The sequence below is a fragment of the Anopheles stephensi genome, chromosome 3, assembly GCF_013141755.1.
Source record: "Anopheles stephensi strain Indian chromosome 3, UCI_ANSTEP_V1.0, whole genome shotgun sequence".
Taxonomy (NCBI): domain Eukaryota; kingdom Metazoa; phylum Arthropoda; class Insecta; order Diptera; family Culicidae; genus Anopheles; species Anopheles stephensi.
The window spans coordinates 43,419,189-43,439,224 of record NC_050203.1 but is presented as its reverse complement, the minus strand read 5'-3'; the positions used below and the strand labels follow the sequence as shown (position 1 = coordinate 43,439,224).

General features: G+C 37.6%; 3 protein-coding genes across 13 annotated transcripts; 1 reads left to right on the top strand and 2 right to left on the bottom strand.

Annotated features, from left to right (window-relative positions):
• Positions 1-1,387: 1,387 nt before the first annotated feature.
• LOC118510936 (ubiquitin-like modifier-activating enzyme atg7) lies at positions 1,388-6,495 on the bottom strand. Its single transcript, XM_036053370.1, has 11 exons — positions 6,225-6,495; positions 5,961-6,159; positions 5,527-5,882; positions 5,044-5,247; positions 4,836-4,980; positions 4,454-4,612; positions 4,206-4,397; positions 3,925-4,104; positions 3,721-3,830; positions 1,545-1,845; positions 1,388-1,482 (listed from the first exon to the last, which is right to left on the bottom strand). Exons 1-11 carry the CDS (start codon positions 6,425-6,427, stop codon positions 1,444-1,446), a joined length of 2,088 nt encoding a protein of 695 aa, XP_035909263.1. The 5' UTR covers positions 6,428-6,495; the 3' UTR covers positions 1,388-1,443.
• Positions 6,496-7,544: 1,049 nt separating this feature from the next.
• On the top strand, positions 7,545-12,790 carry LOC118510934 (vacuole membrane protein 1-like). 11 transcript variants are annotated; one of them, XM_036053356.1, is made up of 6 exons: positions 7,556-7,821; positions 9,524-9,849; positions 10,803-11,050; positions 11,137-11,418; positions 11,516-11,831; positions 11,942-12,790. In XM_036053356.1, exons 2-6 carry the CDS (start codon positions 9,595-9,597, stop codon positions 12,407-12,409), a joined length of 1,569 nt encoding a protein of 522 aa, XP_035909249.1. In that variant the 5' UTR covers positions 7,556-7,821; positions 9,524-9,594; the 3' UTR covers positions 12,410-12,790. The 11 variants fall into 11 exon arrangements, with proteins under 11 accessions (XP_035909257.1, XP_035909256.1, XP_035909259.1 ...); XM_036053358.1 differs by having other exon boundaries at positions 7,556-7,806; positions 11,942-12,787; XM_036053357.1 differs by having other exon boundaries at positions 7,556-7,843; positions 11,942-12,787.
• Positions 12,791-13,867: 1,077 nt separating this feature from the next.
• Positions 13,868-15,379, bottom strand: LOC118510935 (DDB1- and CUL4-associated factor 13). Its single transcript, XM_036053368.1, has one exon. The coding sequence runs from the start codon at positions 15,259-15,261 to the stop codon at positions 13,924-13,926; it is 1,338 nt and encodes a 445-aa protein (XP_035909261.1). The 5' UTR covers positions 15,262-15,379; the 3' UTR covers positions 13,868-13,923.
• Between the last annotated feature and the right edge of the window lie 4,657 nt (positions 15,380-20,036).

The window sequence follows — 20,036 nt, the reverse complement described above, 5'->3', positions numbered from 1 at the left end:
TATATATATATATATATATATATATATATATATATATATATATATATATATATATATATATATATATATATATATATATATATATATAAATATCCGTTTTTTTATAAAATTGAATCTTTTTTAATTCAATCCATTAGAAATAGAAAATCCATTTGCGCTATTACACGAAGATCGATGGATTATCGAGAGTCTGTGCGCAATATAATCAAATTGGATAGCACGGTGGCAGCAAAGTGATGGTGGTGCCCGTTGGTAAAACAATCCTTATCCTTAACAAAGCCAACGAAGCTCGAAATTCGTTAAAATAAGCTTTTTACAAACAAAAAGAAGAATAAGTCTCTCTCATCCCTTCCCTCCCTTAAAGCCTTCAGAAAACAACTTAATTTAACAATAAGATATCAAAATAATATCACATCTAATATGTACAAGCCTTATGTGTACGGGTGGGGGACTGATTTCGGAAATCGTTAACGAGACCCCTTTCCGTCGCAATTAAAAGCTAGCGCTGGTCAGAGCGAATGGGGAGATTCGCGAGATATTTCTGACCCTTAAACCAGCCCCTGTGCCCGAATCAAATTAGATTATTTAAATATTGTGCTTGGGCTGTCCTCTCTCCTCCAATCCCACCCCCCTAAAAGCTCGGAACAGCCTGTTTGTTAGAGCTACCATTATATAAAATAAAAGGTAATTTCAAAATGTTTTGCTGCTTTTTTTTCGAAGTTGATGGAAGTAGACCAGTTTTGGAAAACTGTCGGAATACATGTGATTATTGTGATACATGTTGATTTAACACATGATGATAAAGTAAATCATCTGGGACTGCGACTCTGCGTGGTCAATTTTGGTTATGCTACAGCATGCAAGAGGTGCAAATTACGTGTCAGAATTTAGGACAACCCCAAAGCTAGTTTCCTCCTGAACTGCAACAAAATCCATGAATTCAATTAATAATGAGTTTTGGAGCTTGATTATGGTTACGAACATCTTTACGAAATTAAATAAGTGATATTTGGCCGGCATTACCTCGCAAGTCGCGAAGATAAGTAGAAGAAGGTATATAAGTAGGAAAAAATGTTAATAGAAATAAAGAAATGGGGAGATGTGAGATTCTGTAATAAATTGTACACTTACACACTTACAGTGTTCACTGAAACATAACATAAAAAAAGTGTCAACGTTGATGATTTTTATCCGTATCGCATTACGTGTACCTTACAAAAGTTTAAGAGAATCCCACCAACAGTACGTGCAACACGAAACACGCCTTCAAAATACCACACTATGCCTGAAGTAGAATTCTTTCGAATGACCTTAAAATAATTTAAAAACATTCACAAATTAAACAACCCCCTCCCCCCCCCCCCCCATATGAAGAAAAAGGTAAGCATTTTACGTTAAAGTAAAAAATATGTTGAAGTTTATTGAATACTTCTAAAACAATTACTAATCATCGGACAAATCACTTTCGAAGTCAATTGTATCCTGAAATTCCGAAAGTTTAGATTATTATCGATGTCTATGCTTATATTTAAGGATTTTTTTACCTTTGCATCGTTGCCGTCATACATGCTGGACATCATTTGGCTAAGACCAGCCACTGATTCAAGAGATTCTGACCCGTTTATAACATTAATTATGAAATCATCTTGGCTACAGGCGTAGCGTTCGAGAACTGACGGCGAACAGGCAACGCAGTTTGTGTAACGTTCTGTAGCTGTTACCAGCGTTTGAAGAGTAGCAATGTTACCACGTATTGAATGGGGTATTATTCCAAGCAATCCGTCAGGCTCTTGTTGCTGGCTCAAAGTATCCGATTTACGAATTCGATAGTATGCAGCTGCATTTCTGGGAACGATTTTACGTTATTTGATATAAGAATAAAATAAATTATAGAATGGAGAAACCCATGGTAGCTGAAATCTAGAAGAAGATTTCATACAGTAAAATCTAATAATCATTACGCAATAATATCCGACATAGGCTAGAGAATTCGTTGATTAAAAAAAATAAGAACAATTTTGTGCTGATCTAAATGAAAGCAGAATACTTCGGTATATTTTGGGCGTCTGCTAGATTTTGGGGCGGTCTGTTGGCCGAGGCGATAATGGCACCAACCTTCACACGGAAGGACCGGTGATCTAATCCCATCCAGATCGCCACCCCGAACGTAGGGTTGACTACTTTACTACGAGTAAAATTAGGTCACAGGAAACCAGATCAAAATCGGCTGTTGGAACATTCACAGACTACAGAATTGAATATCATTAATATTATAGTTACATATAAAACTGAACGTAGCGGATTATAGTGCTGATAAAGATAAAGATAAAGATAAGTTAGAAGTTTCTTAAAAAATTATAGGATATTTTTTCTTCCGCCCATGACGCTACCAATATAAAGCACATTGTTTTATGTAGCAATTGGAAAATACGATACGAGTTGAAGAAAAGGTTAAGTAGACTCCGAAGAATCTGCCCGCAAGCTTGACTAGTCATTTTGACTGTTCTGGTCTTAGTGGCAAAATCATTCCCAAGGACATTTCGATTGCATGGACGTTATTTTTGATATATATCACGGAAAGGTCAAATTCTGAAGAGGGGGAATAAAGATACCTCCCTGGGGTATCTCAGTTTCGAAAAGCAAGTGCTGGTGAGGGGATTCCGACTTTAACGTCCAAAATACCACTATAAAATCTTTTTTTTCGACAATAAATTTTTAGATATTTCTTTTTTTCTTTGTTTTGTTTTGTTTTTTTTCTATTTTGTAAATTTAAGAAATTTTCGACATCCAACGTCATGATGTCACGATCTAGACTGGGTTTGATTGATGCATCTATTTAAGTTAGGGAATTCTGTTTAAACTTTCTTTACAAACGTTTGTAATTTGGCTGAGACTGGTTGTATGCTGTATTAGCAGACTGATAATGAGATAATCACAAACCCATCAGCAAATTTCATAACTGTGTTAAATTGTATTGCCGTTTGCTACGTGGCACCCGTTTGTGCAGATATTAAACAACGTAAGAGAAATTATGTGTCCCTGAGGTAATTCATTTGATAAAATTTATCTTATTATTTTGTCTTTTCATGATAGCTTTTGCTTAGGAAGGCATTTCATGATATGACATGAGATGGCATGAATCTTATAGAAGATTTCAATATATTTGGGGATGCGGTAGATATTTCCTGATGTTCTTTAATCTGAACTGCATCCCCATCGTTAACATGTACTAGGAATTGAATAACTAAGCATGCGACAATATAACACTCTCTCATGTCCAATCAGACGATAATTGTAATAAACGATAATTAAATAATTGTGTAAGTAGAGACAATTATAAGACAACCATGTAAGTTAAGTTTTCTCACACAGATCTTAATCAATGACGAATTAATGGTAGACTCTTCCTGACCACTATAACCTCGAGAGGTCTCGGCCTGTCATTTCTGGCTTTCTGAGACTTGATTTTACCCATAGAAAGGTAGTCAGCCCTGCGTACGAGGAGGCGGTCTTGATTGGATTTGAACCCCGGTCCTGTTGTTTGAAGACTGGCGCCGTTATCGCCTCGGCCACCGGAACGCTCCGAAGTAGTAGACTTTTTTTTCTTATTTACATCCGCCCCGTAACTGGCGAAGAATGTCGTCGTTACTGCTTCGACCATCGGTCCTCAAACTATAGATGCTGATGTAATTATCTTTTAATTAACTGCTTCAAACTTACCCATGCTGTACAAGTGACACCATCAATTCTACAGCCAATGCAGACGCCATATTTGATACAGCTGGTCGTGTCACAGTGCACTGTTGGTCCAATGTACGATCTTTCATTGACTGCACATAAAATAACAAAGAATATTGTACACATTTAAAGGTAGCTTAACGTTTGTCCAAAAGAAAATACGCTATTTATGTATAATGCACTTACATTTCCAGGAGCTACAATGTCATTGCAAAAATAACATCCCAAATCACAGCAATCGATCTTACGGAAGCCATCCGGACATAATGAACCAATATCAACTTTCGTATCAATATTGTTATCATTCTTTGTGCCATGACGCATGACAAGATAAGAGTCGAACCCTAGGGCGGCGTTAATAACTTGCTATAATACCGAAAAATGCCAATTAATCATTTACAATATGAAATGTCGGCGATAGAGATGCTGTATACACTACAAAGCCGTGTACATGACACCTAACTAACCTTATTATAAAATGCACCAAGCATTGTTGGAAGCCAACGACTCTCGCGTGAATCTGTCAGTAAGTAAATTACATCATGTTCCGTAATAAGATGTACAAGCTTTTGTAATATGTCTCTTGTATCTTGTTCTTCGTCCCTTTGACCAATTGGATGACCGGGCATTGGAATTTTTAGGTTCACTCCAACTATTCTCTACAAACAAACAGACTACTTCAATTACTGCCACAGTTTGACTTGTTATTATTTACCGCAGCCGGATTGATTTCTTGTAGTCGTTCAGCAGCAGTTGTAGCCTTCGGTTTTCCTCCATTTATAGCATCCTCGAAACGATATAAAGATTGACGAATTGGATTCGATAGGGAAACTTTTCCACAATCCACTATTGTTATGTTGGAGACACCCCATGCCTATAAAAATATAAGATACGCGTTTTTAAACTAGAAAAAATAACAGATGTAGGATGTATGTAATAGCTTATAAATGAAAAAAAAACGGAAAGGACTACTCCTTGCGCTCAGCGCTAAAGAAAATAATTCTGCTTCATTCAACAATCGAAATCTTAAAGTGAATTGCAACGGTTAAATCGCAATGAAACCGGTTCATAAAAATAATACACACAACAATGCTTACCATTAATGATCTAGCAACATTACATCCCAGGGTGCCGGCACCTAGCAGAAGGCATTTAGTTCGCTTAATTGCTTCAAGATTTAATGTTGGTACGAGGCGCCATTTCATCAGTTTCAGATTCAAATCAATTGCATTTTCAGCGAGGCTAAAAACAATATGCATAAATTATTACTTTATTCAATGAATTCATTTTCAACGTAGTGCTTACCTTTCAGGCGACATGCTATCGTGTAAAGATGATAAACGGGGTAAATATTTACCATTTCTATCCGATTCCCAACCTGCCCAAAGTGTAAGATTGCTAACTGTTACGTGTTTTGGTAGGTGTATTATCATTAAGGATAACTGAAGTTCCGCTGCTGTAGATCCGGTCACACGAATGCACTTTATTCCACGTTCGGCAAGGGCAGGACTGTGAGGAAATGAAAATTGTTTAATTGAATTTACCTTTCAATTTAATAACTTTTTCTTCGGCTCTACAGCCTCGAGAGGTCTTGGGCTGCCGCTTATTTCGCTTATTTAAATAGATCATATCCATAACAGACTTATCTGTCCTGTCTACGAAAAGACAGTCCCCTGACGGGATACGATATGCGGTCCTACCATTAGAAGACTGACACCGCTACCGCCTAGGTTGCCGCACTGCACCTTCGATCAAAAAACAACACACGATAACGTTCTTGTGACTTACCTTGTTAGCACAATGTATGTAAGCATTTGCCGTAAATGCCAACCAACAGGCGCAGCATTCGCACAACCCGATGGATCATAATAACAGAAATATATGTTTTCCATATCCTCTCCCCGAAAGTTGGCATCGATATTGCGGTGCTGAATGTACTCTGATAACAGTTTAATGCCATTTACTGTATGATACATGAAGAATGGATCGTTTGGCATTGGCTTTTGGTACAGGAATTGAGCAATGCTAACTCTAAGTTTTTCATCTATGCTTGGCGGAATAGGTTGTCCGGCGTCGTATTTGTAAGCCAATTCCGTAGGAACAGGAAATGCAAACCAATGAAAGAATTTGTATGTTTTTAAATCCTGAAATAAGCAAAATTATAACTTTATGCTACCATAATTTATCAGTAATTTAGCGAATTAATAAACCTGCATACTAACCGCGAACGAAAGCAATAGAAAGTGCACCAAATCCGCGCTGCACTGGATAGAATCTTGTAGCATCAAATCATGATAAAACTGCAATGCTTGTTTTCTAAGAAGCAGGTTCTTATCACACATTTTAAATGAATCCATTGTATTATGATTCAACAGAATTCCTTTGCAGCGAAACCCTTGCAGGGAGTCATCTTGGTACGTGCTAGAAACATAATTTAGAACAACATTTTACTTTTGTTGCAGTACGTTTCGCACTTCCCAACTCACGCATTGAAAGAAGTGCACGCGACCTCCAGCACGATAGAAGCTCCACTTTTCAATGCTACGGTACCAACAATTGGCCGTCCGGAGTCATCTAGACGATCAATGTCAATTTTAATTTCAGCATATTTATGCCAAAAGTCGTTATGAATAAATGAGCGAAGTGGAAGAAACTTTAATGTACGATCCGGAATTGCTTCTTCACTCATTGTAGAATAATCAATAATGATTCTGGTGAACTTTTGCACTGTGTATTTGTTATTGGGAACAGTAAACTGAAAACAAAACTAAATCGCACGGTTGGCAATTTTGACAACACATAATAACAGTCTTTAAAGCCGCGACTATACGTACCAACGTGTATATGGCAAGCCACATCCCTTGACACGAACCACGATGTGGCTAAAGTCTGATTAGAAGCCACCCCCCCCCCCCTCTCACGGACACTCATCAAAAATGTGAGAAATCGTTGTAATAATTATTTATAATAATTAAAAAATAAATAAATAATGAATGAAAAAGGCTACAGTCTGAATAGATGCCCCCCCTTCATGGACACTCACTTTTCGCAACTGAATTACTTTAAATTTAGGTAAAAGTTAAGCAAAAATGTGAGAAATCGTTGTTATAATTATTTATAATAATAAAAAATAATAAATAAATAATAAATAAATAAATACTTACAGTAGCCCTATAAAACGCCCTATAAAAACGGCTATGAGACCACCAGATGTTCATAAACTTTGGTAGAGAGTGTAATAAAAATGGTAAGAAATTAGGGATTTAAAAAAATAATAAGTAATAATGTTTTATTGGCAGGGAAATTAAAAAAAAAAATCTCATGTTCCCTCACAATACGGCATTGGACCAACATATTTAAAAATTATTTAAAAAAATCGGCTAAAGTCTGAATAGATGCCCTCTCCCCCCCCCCCCCCCCACCCACTCACGAACACTCATTTTTGCAACTGAATTACCCAAAACGGTGTATTTCTCAGACTTTTTAGTGTAAGTATTTATTTATTTATTATTTATTCATTATTTTTAATTGTTATAAATAATTATTAAAACGATTTCTTACGTTTTAGCTTAACTTTTACCTAAATTTGAGGTAACCCAGTTGCAAAAATGAGTGTCCGTGAGTGGGGGGGGGGCTCTATTCAGACTTTATCCAAAAAATCTTACATCTACCCTCCAGGCACGTCCGTCCTTTTAGCTCTCTCTCTTGTTGGTGCGTTTGTGTGTGTTGGTTTGTAGGTGTGACCGTGTGTAAACGCTGCTTGGGAGCGCAAACATAAGTGCCACTGAACTGGAATCATGTCAAGCAAAGCTTGACGCACATGTCACATGTTTTGAACACGTAACACACTGTCGTCTGATTGTTTTGAAAAAGTGATATTCTTCATTGAAATTAATCGTACGACATTCTAAAGTACGAATCATCGCAGTCCACGCAGTGTTCACAACAGTTTATGGATACAGCTTGTCTAGTATTTGCTTTTCCCAACAGTGTTGAGTTCCGTAGCACAGATTTGCTTTTTCGTAGGTTGTGATTTGCTCAAGTGGGTTGAAGAAGGAGTCGGAAAGTGTATGTATACAATATGTGAGTGTGTGCGCTTTGGCATGTAAGGATCCAAGGATTAATAGTACGACCGAAGAATATCTAAAATCCTATATGTGTAAGCAAAGTCTGCACGTATTGATAAGGTGCAATACGCTATAGGCACAAAGCAAGGCTCTTCGTTGATTGCGGGGGTATCAACCTAACAACGGAGTGCATGAATAAGGAAAACAAACCATTATCGATCTTGTATGTAACATATAACGATACAGTAATTTACGGTTGTTGTACGGCAGGGATGAGCGTCCTTTGGGATTATCGCAATGTCATTGAGCGTGACTTGTAATGAAATAAACGTGCGAATTTCATTGCAAGGGACGGTGTACAATTAATTGAAATAGAAAGTGGAACGGTTTGCTGAAACAAATCCTTGTCAAATCGACTAATCTTTCGCACGCCATTCCCCACTCATAGGAAAACGCCAAGAGTTCCCTGTGATAGTGAATAGAAACGAATTAGCAATCGGTAGATAGTGAGCTTAAGAAAACAACACATTTTAGCTAAAGTGAAAGTATACCGTGAGATCTGCATTATATACAAGGTAGTAGCGATTCCGGTGGGGGAGGAAGGGGGGGGGGGCGGTACGGTTTCCGAGGCAATAACATCGCCGGTCTTCACACGACAGGACCGTGTTCAAAATCCCATCCACATCGCTTCCTCCCCGTACGTAGGGCCGACTACTTTACTACGGGTAAAATCAAGTCACAGAAAGCCAGAAATGGCAGGCCGAGACCTCTCGAGGTTGTAGTGCCAAGGAAGAAGAAGTGGCGATTCGGCTATTTCCGTTAAGCGCTAGCGTTATTTTGCGATTCGCTTGTTTCCGTATGCGCTTGGCTGTAGGGGTAACGTGCTATCTCTTGCACGATGCCATTCGGCTGCCCGAACGATACATGTGAAAAAGTGTGCTACAGTCGATCTAAAACATGCTTTGAGTTAAATTGCGATTAGATTTTCTAGAAATAGACCGTACTTTGTTTTCAGTCTGAAAAATGTATTCCGTACGCGAGCAATAGCGCCCGTGATTTTTTTTTTACACTTAGAGTTTTTGTTTTCCGCATGCCACATTTTTACGCAATTATTTAAATGGATACTTATGTTGTAGCATGTCCAATTTGGAGCTACTTATTGGTAATTTTGTTTATAAGTATCTTATCTACTCAATAATAAGATAGTCGGCCTAGTTTCCGGGGTACGCAACGCAAGAATTATACCACAAAATTTGGATGTAAGCAATGGGGGCAACCCTCAACAATGATGCCACATTTAAAAGGTGTGCTCTTCAACCATACCTCTAAGCTAATGTTATACAAAAATTAATCTGTGTCTATATCCTTAATACACTCGATTTGAACTATTTTTAACTGAGCAATTTACTCTCGCCAGCTCTCCTTCTTCCGTATGTTGAACGGTCAATTATAAAAGTGTGATAATTGCTTTTGTTTTATGTCAAATTTCGTTTATTTTTTTTATTTCCCTGCTACTAAACGGCCGGTATAGCTGTTGACAGGTTATTAATATCGACTGGCCGCTCATGTATTAACAAATGTTTGGTCTAAAAAGATAACTAAACTTGTGCCTATCTTGCTGATGCTCATCTCCGCTTGCAATTGTACAAATCTTGCGTATTAATTTATCTTTTTTTTTTTGTAAATTCCCATCTTTTGTGTGTGATTTCGTTTGCTAGCTAAACTGTCACGCTGCAGGGAAAGCAGTACTATCAAACATTAAAGCAGCAAATAATTTGTTGCCGCTGTCATGCGAAAAAAGGTGGTTGTATCCAAAAAGAAACCGATGAAAATGAAAAATCTTGCTGATAATCTTAGCACCAACATCAATGCTGACGATGCGCATACAAGCGGACGTGCAAAAGCACGTGACAACGACGCTAGATTCGGGTTGCACAGCATCGTTAATGAAAGCAACAGTTGCAAGCCTCTTACTAGTCAAAAGATGAAGTCAGTCAAAGAGTACAACAGCTGCGAACATGCTTCGCTCGCTAAAAGCAAACAGGTGAAAGAGCAACTCATAAATAATTCTAGAATAAATGCACGCATGAAATGTAGCTAGCTATCAAACATCGTATTATATGCACAAAAATGCACCTATTATCTCTTTTGTTTGTGTGACACATGTAGAAGCATTGTAACGCTACAACGCCATGTTTGCATTGGTTTTAAGCGCCACCAAACTTGGCCGAGCTCAGGAGAAGGAAATGTCTCCAAACCGATATGAACTGTACTCTGTCTTGTATTGCCTACCTGAAACTTAGTTTTAAGCAATACGGCCGTTTCTCATGGAAAAAATACACGCCATCAAACTATTTATTTGGCCTTCGCTATTGTTTTGTAGGCTACGTTGCAGTTTATTATGAAATAATTGAAATTTAAGAACAAAGTAAAAAAAAGAATTTAAAAATAAATATTTAGCAAAGATTGGTTCGAGCGGTCCACTTGTAATTTCATCAGCATTGAGATATAAATGGGACAATGTTTCGTTCTAATTTTAATTTTTTGAAATTCTCCTGCTTCAACCCAATAGCACGGGAAGAATGATTGCACGTTGGTAGTACCAAACAAATGGCAACTAATACTGTTTCTTATGATTAAGCTGTTTTCTTACATGAATTCAAAAGAATTCAATGGTAGTTAACTGGTTTTACCCTAGCTTCCGGAGACCTCCGACTGACTCCCTTAAAGTTGCAGTTGAGTCTTTTTCCTTACGCCATATAGAGTTCATTTGTCGTACAATTCATAGCTAAAAACAATCTTTCAAGTGAACCACATATATGTAGATTATTTAAACATTTTCAATACAAAATAACGGCCCATACTCGCACACGCAAACTTGCTGCACGTTTGTTTATCTGTTTGCTATTTGCTGCAGTTTGCGTATAGTAGAAAGTTCTTAAATTTTACGCAATATGTAAATATTTTTCATTTTCTTCCTTCCTTTCTGTCCTGCAGTCACACCACCCGGAGCACAGGTTCGGTAGCGCGATGGGGAAAAAGAGCGTGGGTAGTTCGAACAGTACTAATGCAACCTCAAACCGAAATGGTAACAGCAATAGCAATAACTGTACGGTATCGCAGAAGAACGACAATAAAAAAATTGCCAAAGAAATCAAATCGCTAGTACTATGGAAATCACCATTGAAGACGCTAAAATACGCCGGCCTGGAAGTATTATTTCTATTGAAAACCAACATGAATAGGTAAGATACTTAATGAAATTCCTGCTATTGACAGCCAACACTTACAGTGCCCGTTTTGTTTTTCTTCTCTTTGTTTGTCTCCATAGATTATTGCACCAACGGGCACTACTGATGGCCATTTTAGTTTTACTATGTGGTGTCGTAGTCGCCATATATACCCCAGGCCATCATCAGCAGCTAATAGACGCTATCAAAACCAAAGGATTCTTTATTGTGTATTGGTTAGGGTTGGGTGTGCTATCATCCGTGGGGCTTGGGACTGGATTGCATACATTTCTATTATACCTAGGGCCGCATATTGCCAGCGTCACCCTGGCAGCGTATGAGTGCAGCTCGCTCGACTTCCCGGAGCCCCCGTATCCGAATGAGTGCGTACAGTGCTGGCTAACTTGTTTTTAGCTAAGCGTACATTTTGTAAGATGTCGAGAAATTAATATGACTACCCTGTTTATCTCCCATTCGCAGAATACTTTGTCCTGATGACAATGGAACAAAGAACCTTATCATTCCATCGCTATGGTCTATTATGACCAAGGTTCGTTACGAAGCATTTCTTTGGGGTGCAGGCACTGCACTGGGAGAACTGCCACCCTACTTTATGGCTAAGGCCGCTCGGCTGTCGGGCAACAATACTGAGGAGTTTGAGAATCTGCAGGAACTAGAGAAACTTCAGAAGCGTAAAGAAAAGGGAGAAAAAATAGGTTTATTCGATAAGGGTAAACTGATGATGGAGGACATCGTTGAACGTGTAGGATTCTTCGGCATTTTGCTATGCGCTAGCGTGAGTATTATACGCCCCGTGTGAATCGATCATGCCGTGATCGTAAACTTTTCTTTTGGGTGTTGCACCAGAAGGGACAAATGGTATATACATGTTTCTTGCAATTTCAGATTCCCAATCCATTGTTTGATCTGGCCGGTATCACCTGTGGCCACTTTATGGTGCCGTTTTGGAAGTTTTTTGGTGCTACCCTCATCGGCAAAGCGGTGATAAAAATGCATATACAGAAAATATTCGTTATCATATCGTTCAATGAAAATCTAGTAGATAAATTCATCGACATTCTTGCTGTCATTCCATTGGTAGGGGTACGGTTGCAAAAACCTTTTAAAGGATTTTTCGAAAGTCAAAAGCAGCGCCTTCATCGAAACAATCATAAACAGTCGGTCAACCCACCGCAAGGCAATATACTAGCTAGCGTATTCGAGTACTTTGTGTTTATCATGATTTGTTACTTTATCATTTCGATTATAAACACGTTTGCTCAAAGCTGCTGTAAGCGTATGAGAAAGCAGCACGGTAGTGGCAGTAGCAGTAGCACTTCGAATGATGTAGTGTCGAATAAAAAGGAATCGTAAATTCGATCTTTAAGAAAGAAGAAGACAAAATCGGTAGCTTGCATCTCCTAGATTTTTTTTTTGTTGTTTTCGCTTGGTTAAAGCTTTTCTTTGTTGGTAGATATGAACGCCGCGGTTTTACTAGGATATATTTTAAGCGCTAAAATTACTGCACCTCCTGGACGAAACGAATAAAAAACGGTATAAAATGATTAGGAATTCTAAGAGTAATAGCATATTTAAGACATTTTTTTAACTCTAGTCAAATGCTGTTTCACATCCCAAATAAAATAAAATTAAAAAAAACCATACCTAGTACAGCCCGCAAGCAAGCACAGAAAAATTAAAACAAAGTGAGAAGTTTAAAAAATAAAGAGTACATTGACTGACACACCAGGCGAACATCTTTCGTTGCTTAATGAAATAAAATGGCAGGGTTTGCTTCATGCTGTTTTGGTTTGTTGTGAAAAAGCAACCAAAAAGCGATACACTAAATGGATAATTTTTCACTCGATTATGGAGTCCGACATTAAAACAGCTGAAAACTAACTGAAAGCATCGGTTGCAGGTTAATATTATTATTAAGTGTAGTAGTAGATGGATTTATTAAGCTATGTTTCAAATATGTCTTTTTATGTCTATTTAGTTTCGAAATGAGGCAAAGACTCAAAACGCCCGTGGGCCTGTCGAGATGTATTCGTCAATGTCCATTTCTACAATGTGGTTCTGTGGTTCGCGATGTAGGCCCCAAAAAGTATGAAATCAAAGTAGAAATATGTGAATATACGCGGGCAAATACGCATGCTGTCGATAAGCAAGTCCTTTTTGGGCCGTCCACACGGACAGAGGAGGCGTGGTAGGCCCATGAGATTGAGATGGAGTTGAGATGGAGTGATGGCGTTGATGCGTCCGTCAGAACGGCCGGGATAACGGACTGGCAGACGACGGCGCTAAACCGTGAGCGGTATCGAGGATTATTGCAGCAGGCCAAGACCGCAAAGCGGTTGTAGCGCCTGATAAGTAAGTGAGTAAGTCCATAAGCATCCTTTGAACAAAGGTTTTTTTTGTAAATTATTTGCTTTGGCCACTATTTTCGCTATTATTCAAACAGCAACAATCGATCAGGAAATTTATTTCTTTCGCTTTCGCTCGACGCGAATCATTTTTCCAACCCTTCCAGAAAAGGCCAGTATTAGTTCCAAAACAATGCTGTTGCGTTACTTTTCACCAACCAGCAGTACTTTTCTTGAAGCCCTTTGGAGAAGTTACACAGACAATTTAATCAATCGCAATTAGCAATTATGGGCCTTTTTCAATTACTCTCGATCGAATGCTAACTGAAAACTCAACAGGCCATAATTGTGTATGTTAGGAGTCTCTTTAAAAAAAAAAGCTTACCTTTCTCTACAATCGAGATTTTTGTCGCTTACCCCTACAGCTGGGTCAATAAGCTAGCAATGAATAGGAACAAGCGAAGCCTTAAAGTAAATTTACAACACAGTTTTATTAATCGAACGTATGCGACAGCATTTGTACTACTGCTCTGTGCTGACAACTTTCTTCTTTGCTTCTGGTACGTACGGTACGGTGCCGGGTTTCGAGTTTTGTCGTCTGTTTTCTTCCTTTCTTTTCTCGCTTTGCTTGACAGCACGGTGTTTCGTCTGCTCGTTGTACACCATTTTAGGCACCTGCCGGTGTTGAGCTATGCGCCGGATCGATGGATGTGCAGCATACTTCTCCTTGAGCACCGTGTTGTAGCGGAAAGCATTCTTTTCGCGTGTCTGTAGCGCGCCAAGTTTTTCTGACGCGTTTGCTTTCCATACGCGAACATTCATTTCATCGGAACCGGAGAATATGAACTTATTATCCATGCTCCAGTTGACACAAGTTACATGCTGCATTCGTTTCGTGTGGTACACTTCCCTGCTGTTTGCCTTTGCAGCATCAAATATGCGGATGGTTTTATCGTAGCTTCCGGACACAAATTCCAGGCCGGTGGGAGCATAATCGACCGATGTCGCGGAACCGACGTGGCCGTGATGTATTTTTAAAGGGTGCGTTAGCTGACGGGTGTCATAGGTGTACAGATTGTGGTCCTCATTGGCCACGGTGAAATGGAACGCTTGCATAGGATTCCATGAAAGCTGATTCGAGCGCAACGTCATTACTATCTTCCGAACAGGTTTCGTTTCACGCTGGTCGTATAGAATGATCCCGCGATCAGAACCGCAAGCTGCGAGAAGGGATGTTTCTATTGGGTTGTACTTGATATCTTGCAGCAAATCGACGCCCCACTTCAGCTCCTTCAGCGGTTCATTGCGGCTTTCGTCCCATATGTGGCAGGTTTCACCACTGGTTGCGTACCACGGACCATCGAAACTGTGCGTCAGAGAGGCTAGCACCGTTTTCGTTATGATCATATTAGTTGGCTTGGGTGGTTCGTGCTCTTGATCAAAGTCGCAGCTCCATGTCATTATCTTTTTATCATCTCCAATGGTGAGTATTCTGCTTCCGTCGTCGCAGAACGCAATTCCCCGGCAGTAGCCAGCGTGAGCATTGATGCTCGCTAAACACTTTTTGTTTGCCACATACCATATCTTCACCACGCCGTCGTATGAGCCGCTTGCAATGAGCGCTAGGTTGGAATAACTCTTCGCCATTACGGCAATGCCATCCCGATGTCCATCCAGATTCCCGACGAACGGCTTCGCAAAAACACGTTCCAGTTTGGTAGCATTCAAAGCACGTACGTACTCTCGGGTGCTTTGGAACGGGTGTAATTCGCGGTTGTAATTGCGAAAACATTTGTGAATGTCTTGCTTCGTTTCGCGGACATACTTGTCCGGATTCCTTGTGATCACTTTAACTTTCATTTTTCATATATTAGCACAAGAATTGATTGCGCCGTACCTTTAACAATAACTCGTGGTTTGTGTTCGACACCATGTCACAACACGAGAACCGAAGTGACAATTTCAACCGAGGTCTATGCAATTAGGGTAGCCCCATTTCCCAATTGACAGCTGGTATACAGCACCCAACTGACATCTGTTATACAAACAAGTTCGCCTACCCAAGTTATCTGTTTCCCCTGTTTTCGTAAATGTTTTGGTAAATACATTCGTTAACGAAATTTCCTTGAAAAGATTTACGAAATTCAAAATTATTTCGAGGATAATTTGTTTTTGTTTTGATTCTGTTTGTTTGCATTTTGAATGAGCCAGCCATCGCTCATAAAATGAACCGGAACCATGTTCATCGAATGTAAATAAACAAAAGGTCACTATCCTCGCAAAATCTATATTTCGTTAAATTTTTCGAGGATAAGTTTATGTCAATGTATTGTGTATTGTCGCGTCTCGTCATGTGTTTCTTGGGAGTTCCGCTATTGTTCTTCTTCTTCTTATTTCAGTGTGTGGTTTGTATCCTCCTATGAGACGTCTATCCCATAATCAGAGGCGTACCACCTCTTGTGTGGTAGAGAGGACTGTTGCGTCCATTTCTCTTGAGTTTCAATTGTCATTTGTTGTTTTTCCTTTTTTTTTCTATTGGTTGTCACAGTGTTTATGTTGTGAGTTTTGTTTCTGTATTGTGTGTGTTTTGTTCAAAGGTACGGTTGGTATGATTTTTCCTTTTGTTTTTTTTTTGTTTTTTTTTTGTCGATCTGTGCATTTTTTTTTATGAGTTTGTGTTGTTTTTTTTCCTTTTTTTTATTTTATTATTTTTTTTTGTATTTGTGGGTTTGTCTTACTAACCTGACTTCTATCTTTTTTTTATTATTATGTTTGTGCTGTTTTGTAGGTTAGAATGTGGGTTATCCTGCTTTGTGTTCTATTGTGCTTTGTGTAGATATTCTCTCCTATGTAGTATCTAGGCGTATTTTTGTTCGTCAAAGAAACGTCAGATTGCAGTATTGTACCTTGTTTTAATTCTGGTTTTAGTATAGTCTCTCTTTTGTCCTTAAATTATAGTAGAGAGTCTTTACTTATGTTAGTGTTTGTGTTTTCGTGGTACTGAATATCTTTGTTGTCATGTTGAGAGTTTTCCTGTCCTCTTCCCGACGGGAAGTTTAAGGAGCTCCTATGTGTCCTATTTTTGCGTATTGATATAGCGCGTGAGTATCTATGTTATTGTTTTTCCGGTTGTGTTATTTGTTTTTTTTTTCTTATATTTCTATTTTGTATTTTTTTCAGGTGTTCAATTTTTTTTTATAGTGTTTCCGGAGGGTGCTTGCTAATTTTTAATCAGGTTTTCTTTGGTTATGTCATTAGTTCTATTGAAATTTGGGCATACGAAGATCTAGTGCCAACCAGTGTTGGGTACATTGCAGGTGTCGCAGGTTCCATTTTCGACTATTTTCATTATGTGTAACCAATGTTCTGATAAATCATGTCCTGAGATGATTCTGTTTGCTATGTTTGTTTCCTTGGCTGTTAGGTTAGTGTGTTTGTACCAAGTTTCAAATTTGAATTCTTTTTGAAATTCTGCAATTTTTTTTTGCTCTGGTGGTTGTCCTGTACCACTCGCATGTTTGATCTTTCATTTCCTGTTCGAATATTTTAATAATATCTATGTGTCTGTATTTGTTTCCTATTTGATTTTGGGATATTGTGCCTCTTTTCGCGAGATCGTCTGCAATATCGTTTCCCCTTATATCAATGTGTGACGGTATCCATGTAATGTTCGTTTTTGTTTTTATACCTAGTCTTATTATTTCGTATATGATTTCTTCAATGAATAATTGTGATTGAGCTTTCTCTATTATTTTGCATGCGGTGAGGCTGTCTGTGAATATGATAGGTTGGTGTAAATTCATTTCGTCTGCCTTTTTCAGGGCTTCGTGTAAAGCTATGATTTCTGTTGTTGTTATGGATGCATAATTCTTTATATTGTATTCGTAGTATGAGTGAGTATTTTTTTATTTAATATAAATTCCTATACCGGCTTTGTCGTTAATTATGCTTCCATCTGTGGGTCTATTTTGGTCCTATTGTTTGATTTTTTCTATTGTTATTTGTTTCATAGTTTCTTTGTTTGTATTAGTTCTTTTGGTATTTCATTGGTTAGGGATGTATCTATTGATATTTTTACTTTAAAGTTGTTGTGTCTGGCTAACCATAGATTTTTGTATATTCTTAAGTCTTTTTCGAACAAAGTTTCCTGATATGATTTTTGTCTTTTTTTGTAGTTAGTTTTATGATGTTTCATTAATTGATTTCTTATTGGTCTAGAGAAAACTATGTATTTTGTGAGTTCTTTTCTTGTAGTAAAATAGTTCCATATTTTGAACGGTACTTCAGATGCCAGAGCGTGTAGTGTATTTAGTGGTGTGGTTTTTGTCCAACCTGTTGCTTTCCTCAAGGCTTGATTCATAATTGTGGTTAAGGAGTTTTGGTTTCTCTTGTTACTGTTGTTTGTGAAAGATGTTCCCGATTCTAGTATGTTTCTTATGTTAGCTCTGTATATGGCTAATGCTTTGTGTGGATATATGTTGTTTTTTTTTGTTGCATAATATTTTGATTATATTTAGTCTAATGTTTGCTTTGTTTTTCAGGTGTTCTATGTGGTAATTGAATGTTAATTTCCTGTCTATGATAGTTCCTAGGTATTTATATTTTGTTACTTCTTCAATCGGGTTATTTTCTATGATTAGAATGATCTTGTTTATTTGGTTTTCCCTGTATTGATTGATAGGTTAAGCTTTTTTATTTCTTCTGTGAATAAGTTTAAGGCAGTTTGTAGGTTTATTTCTAGTTCTTGTTGTGTTTTTCCGTTCCCTAGGATAGCGAATTCATCGGCGTATTGTATTAGTGTTGTGTGATTGTTGTGATTTTTTTTGTGGAGGTCTTTTGTGTAGAAATTGAAAAGTGGAGGGGACATTACATCTCCTTGTGGTAATCCGTCTGTTACTAGTTTTGTTATTTTTCTATTGTCAGATTCTATTTCTATTGTTCTATTTGTCAGAAAGGCTTTTATCCATTTGGTTATTTGTTGAGGTATTTGTGTTGTTATCATTTTTTCTAGTAATATTTTTGTTTTTACGTTATTGTAGGCTTTTTCTAGGTCTATGAATATTATTCCTGTTTTGGTGCTCATTCAGTTGTTGTGGTATATTCGATTAGTTATGTAGTTGATTGCTTGGTTAATGGTTCTTTTGTTTCTAAAACCAAAAGATAATTCCGGGAGTATATTGTTGTTTTCTATGAATTTGTTCATTTTCAGGATTACAGCAGAATTCAAGATTTTTGTGTATGTGTGTATTTTTGTATATGTGTGTATTTTTGTGTATTAAGGATATTGGGCGGTAGTTTTCTATGGTGTTGTTTTCTTTGTTAGGTTTACATATGGTTATGATCTTTAAGTGTTTTAGATGTTTTTTAATGATACCCTTGTTCCACATCTCGTTTCCTTCTATGAGGATTTTTTCTAGTGTTTTCGAGTTTATGTTTTTAAGCATGTTGTAGGTGATGTTATCTGGTCCTGGGGCTGTATTTTGTTTTTTTGATAGGATGTGTTCCCATAGGTTTTCGTTAATCAGTTCTGTGTGGTTTTGTGGTTCTAGGTTGATGTTGATATTGACTCTTGCGTTGTTATTGTCTATAAAGTTTAGTTTTAGAAATTCTTTGGCCTTGTTTATTTCATTATGGATTATGTCTGATTCTTTGTTGTTGTTGTTTGTGTTATGGTTGTTTTTAATTTTTTCTACTAGATTCCATAGCTCTTTGGTGTCAGTTTTTTCATTAATTCCTTCTATGGTGGTTTTCCAGTTGGCTTCCTTTTGTTTTTTAATTTTTTTTTCAGGATTGCTGTTTGTTTTCTTACTTCTATGGCGTTTTCTATGGTTCTGTTTTGGTTAAAGGTTTTTCTTGCTTTGTTTCTATTATTTAGCGCGTTTTTCGTTTCGTCATTCCACCAGGATTTGAGTTTATGAGTGGAGTTATGTTTGTTATTTGCTATTATCTTTTTTATTTTGTTGGACAGCTGTTTTATGGTGTTGATTTGTTGGCTATCTATTTTTTGTATATCATCAAATATTTTTTGTTTATTGAAGACTGATCCGTTTTGTCTTGTTTGGGTTTTGCCTAGTATTGTTTCTATTATTTTGAGACTGCCTCATCCGATGTGTTGGTTTCTTAAGTTTCGTTTTATGTAATTGTATATATCGTTTGTTGTGATGGTTAAATCTATTGAGGTTTGTCTTTTGTTTGTGTCTGTTCGTGTGTGTGTGTGTGTGTGTATGTATCGTTTGGTACTATAATAAAGTTCGAGTTTTGAAATTCTTCTATGATCGTTTCTCCTTTACTGTCTGTATGTCGTCTCCCCAATATGTGTGGTGAGAGTTGAAGTCCCCTGTGATAATTGTTTTGTGCTGTGTTCTGGTGTGGTGTGTTATTTTGTTAAGTGTGTTTTTTATTTGTGTTGTGTTTGCTTGAGGAGCTATATAGATGTTGATAATTGTGCGGTTTTCATTTGCCAATTTTATGGTGGTTGTTTGTATGTTTTCTGTAATATCTTCGATTTTTTTTAATTATATATTTTATTTGTTTTTTTAGTATGATACAGCTTCCTCCAAAACCATCTTTTCTATCATTTCTGATCATGTTAAATCCTGGGATTTTCAGTTTTTGGTCAGGTTCAAGCCATGTTT

What these genes read in the sequence shown, in the direction of transcription:
- LOC118510936 (XM_036053370.1), bottom strand. Translation starts at nt 6,427, where the DNA reads ATGAGTGAAGAAGCAATTCCGGATCGTACATTAAAGTTTCTTCCACTT. An exon ending in ATGTTGCTAGATCATTAATG is followed by an intron (nt 4,613 to 4,835) that starts GTAAGCATTGTT and finishes ATATTTTTATAG; the next exon opens with GCATGGGGTGTCTCCAACAT. An exon ending in ACATTGTAGCTCCTGGAAAT is followed by an intron (nt 3,831 to 3,924) that starts GTAAGTGCATTA and finishes TTTTATGTGCAG; the next exon opens with TCAATGAAAGATCGTACATT.
- LOC118510934 (XM_036053356.1), top strand. Translation starts at nt 9,595, where the DNA reads ATGCGAAAAAAGGTGGTTGTATCCAAAAAGAAACCGATGAAAATGAAA. An exon ending in GAGCCCCCGTATCCGAATGA is followed by an intron (nt 11,419 to 11,515) that starts GTGCGTACAGTG and finishes TCCCATTCGCAG; the next exon opens with AATACTTTGTCCTGATGACA. An exon ending in GCATTTTGCTATGCGCTAGC is followed by an intron (nt 11,832 to 11,941) that starts GTGAGTATTATA and finishes TTGCAATTTCAG; the next exon opens with ATTCCCAATCCATTGTTTGA.
- LOC118510935 (XM_036053368.1), bottom strand. Translation starts at nt 15,261, where the DNA reads ATGAAAGTTAAAGTGATCACAAGGAATCCGGACAAGTATGTCCGCGAA.